We start from the raw sequence: 3492 nt of genomic DNA, 5'->3' as shown, positions 1-3492 counted from the left end.
GTTACAGCGTAGGGAACCAGAGAGCGTCTGTGTTACAGCGTAGGGAACCAGAGAGCGTCTGTGTTACAGCGTAGGGAACCAGAGAGCGTCGATGTTCTGATTTATTACTAAGTAAAATAGATTTTGTGCAGTTGTGTTTTTTCTTCTGTTGTAATTAATTTTGTAATGAGCCCTCAGATTGGATCATTAGAGGGGTCGTGAACCCCAGGTTGAGAACCACTGTTCCCTGATTGAAGTTAGAACCAGACTAGTCAACGTTCTCCAACAGTTGGTTTATGTTGACTGGTTGATTCCATAAACAGAACTGAAGTGAATCAATGCAGCAGTTGGATCCTGATCACAGGTGGAGGATCAATCAGGAGGTGATCAGAGCTCAGACTGTCATAATGATAAAGAGAATAATATAAAGGGTGCAGATAAAAACAATCCTGTGTACAAAGAACAGAAACTGAAGACAAAGATCCTCAGACAGAGTTCAGAGTTCGGCCGACGTTTGTCTTCAACTCGTCCGTCGCTAAAGTCCACCGAACACAATAAAGATGAAAAAGACTAATTTAAATATAAACTGTAAATTCTGACGTTTGGATCTGACGGAGACTAAAAACTAAAGATTCAACTGACAACAGCGACATGTTAGCTAACGTTAGCACTAAGCTACATTAGCTTAAAGTCCAAACCAACAGATTACAGCTAGCTATCATCGCAAACCAACGACATTATTAGCGAAATAGATTAGTGAGATTCATAATGTTAGCTAGTATTAGCAGTTAGCGATCATTATTAATTTAACTTGTTTTTATTTCAGCTTCAAACCGCGTGCTTTAATATTAGCTACTATTATCGAAATATATTGTATCATTAGCAACATTAGCTTCAGACTGTATTAATGTTAGCTCAGGTTTGCAGCTAGCTATGTTAGCCTAATAAAGTTAGCTCGTATTAGCGTTGAGTATTTTCTTGTCATTAGCAATTAGCAGTGTCAGCTAACATGTAGAGCTAACGGTTTCACAGTGTCTACTGTAATTATTAGTCGTTTTAAACTAAGTGTTTAATATTAGAGAACGTTTACAGCAATGTTTGCTAATGTTAGCTGAAAGCTACGTTAGCATCAACTCCATCAATAATGTCTGCCGTTAGCAGCGAGCTATATTAGTGTCATCTTTAAACTACAGTTATTGTTAGCATTAAGCTACATTAGCTTGGTTATTAATACAACTTCAATCTGTTTTAATTGTATTTCGGTGTTTGTTTTTTTACTCATAATTTAATCTTTAAAGATTTTATTGTTGAATTTACATGTTCTGTGTCTAAATAGAATAAAATAAACATTATCCATTGGATCTATAAATAAATAAAAGGTAAATAATGTCAGTTGAAGACTGCAGAAAGCTGTTGAGGCAACAACCTCCACAATGGACTGTAACAGAGTTAAAACTGACGACAGTTCAAATATCAAAGTGTCTTAATATCTTACATCACCAGAGTTTAGGAAGACTCACAAACTAGACCATAAAGTTAGCTTCATGCTGCTACGTTACTCAATAATTCTTCAACTCAAAGATGTAAAACTGTATGAGACTCATCAGATTACAGTTTAACAGCCACAGTAATGTTTAATGAGAGAACTGTACAGTCCGGGTACACACTGACAGTTAGCATTATTAGCATTATTAGTTATTACAGCAGCTGTTTGGCTGCACAGCTGCATCTGACCTCTGCCAATGACTCCTCAAACCTCCAATAGTGTCCCAATCAGCCAATCAGCTGTCCAGGTTAGCATCAGTCAGTGTAACATCTGGAGACTGAACAGTTCTAACATTTTATTCTCTACAGTTCCAGTTGAATGATTATTTAGATATGATATTGAATATTTAATGTCACATATTTAGTGCGTTACATTTTCTCTCTTAAACAGAGCTTCACTTTAAGTTTGAGCTGTTGACGCGAGCTGTTGTCAGAAACCTGTCGCTGTGTCTCCATCAGATCCAGACCTGCTGTTCTGGAGGTTTTTATCTAAACCAATCTGCTTGTAGGTTCCTCTCGTCCTCCTCCTGCTGCCTTAAAACCAACCCGCAGGAGCGTTACAGGAGGCGCACTGAGCATGTGCGGGGGTGGTTGTCTTGTCTAGATGTTTACGGAGGGTCCAGGTGGGGTCGTCGTCGTCGTTGGGGTGACGGGGTGTCTGGGCGGGGCCAGGTCGAGCAGGGCGCTGACGGTCCCGGCCACCTGAGGGAGCCCTCGCTCCTCCAGAATGTGCAGAGGAAGACACAACTGACTCTTCAGGAGACGGACACCACAGAGGAAGACACACAGCGGGGGGGACAAAAAGAAAACACAACGGAAAGGTGGGTCAACAGATGGCGAAAATAAATGAATGGATAAAATAACAGTAACCATGGCAACACAAAGGAGAAAAAACAAGGAGCAGCAACTGAAAATGAGAAATGAACTGAAGGGGGCAGAAAGGGTGAGACACAGGAAGATAACCTCAACTCAAGGTCCACTTACTAACTTTACTGTTACCATCAGTCCTACAGACGCTCGCATTACCGCGACAGGACGACCACGACAGGACGACCGCGACAGGACGATGACGGCCAATGTAACATTTATGTTCTGTGTTTTTCCTGTTGGCCTGAATATATTCTGTCTTTGATTCAATGTGACCTTTATGTCTGTGAACATCTGAACAACCCTTGTGGGTCGGACTGTATAAAACCAGAAGGATCTTGTACAGTGAGAGAGACACAGTGAGTCGAGGTGCTGCAGTTTATTTTATTAATGTTCAGAGCAGAAACACACAGTCCGTTAAAAAACACATCATCATCCTCACTCTTCATCTCTTATAAAAAAACAAGTGTCATCAAAGGATAAAGTCAACCAGTAAACAGCTGGATTACAGCTGATGGTTAAGAGGAGAACTTTCCACTGCAGGAACGTGCCAACCTGGTTCTGACCAGAACCTGAACAGAACCCTGACTGACTCTGAATGACTTCCTCTACACAGCTAAAGTTCTGTCTTTAAAGTGCCGGTTGCTCTCCTCTATACAGATGCAGTAAAGGTGGTTACTGTTCTTGTGCTTATTGTAGTCGTCCAATCACCATCGACCACGCTGCCACTGACCCCTGAAAGCACCTGAACTTGGATTTAACATCACCTCCTGAGCGGAGCCCAGACTGAGTTCCTGGTACTCGTTCTCAAAGCAGTCAGAGGACAGTGCAAACAAAAGCAGAACCAGGGTTTGTTGGGTTCCTGCAGGGGAATGAAGGGCTTTGTGCTAACACTGAAGGGTTCCTACATGTTCATCAAGTCTTCTTCCCCTAACGAAGGGACGACTGCCCCAATGAGAAGTTTGTGTATGACGCATCAACTGAGTTGCTCAAACACTGTCACAGAGAGGAAGACCACAAGTGGAAAACACAGATTTTGGCAGGTTTCTGACCCAGGGAGGGTCTCCAGGGGTGAGGGGGGGGGACTGGCTCTGGACCACA

The 3492-nt window shown here is 42.1% G+C and overlaps 1 protein-coding gene across 1 annotated transcript; it reads right to left on the bottom strand.

Annotated features, from left to right (window-relative positions):
* Positions 1 to 6: 6 nt before the first annotated feature.
* LOC118341245 (DISP complex protein LRCH3-like) lies at positions 7 to 2279 on the bottom strand (the record flags this gene model as incomplete). Its single annotated transcript, XM_035679451.1, is given in 1 exon segment — positions 7 to 2279. A coding segment is annotated over 1 exon segment (155 nt), but the record flags the coding sequence as incomplete, so codon positions are not given.
* Between the last annotated feature and the right edge of the window lie 1213 nt (positions 2280 to 3492).

This window comes from Morone saxatilis, unplaced genomic scaffold (assembly GCF_004916995.1).
Source record: "Morone saxatilis isolate NCDOM2014 unplaced genomic scaffold, NCSU_SB_2.0 Contig8, whole genome shotgun sequence".
Taxonomy (NCBI): domain Eukaryota; kingdom Metazoa; phylum Chordata; class Actinopteri; family Moronidae; genus Morone; species Morone saxatilis.
The sequence above is the reverse complement of the archived record's forward strand: the minus strand, read 5'-3'. Positions and strand labels throughout refer to the sequence as shown.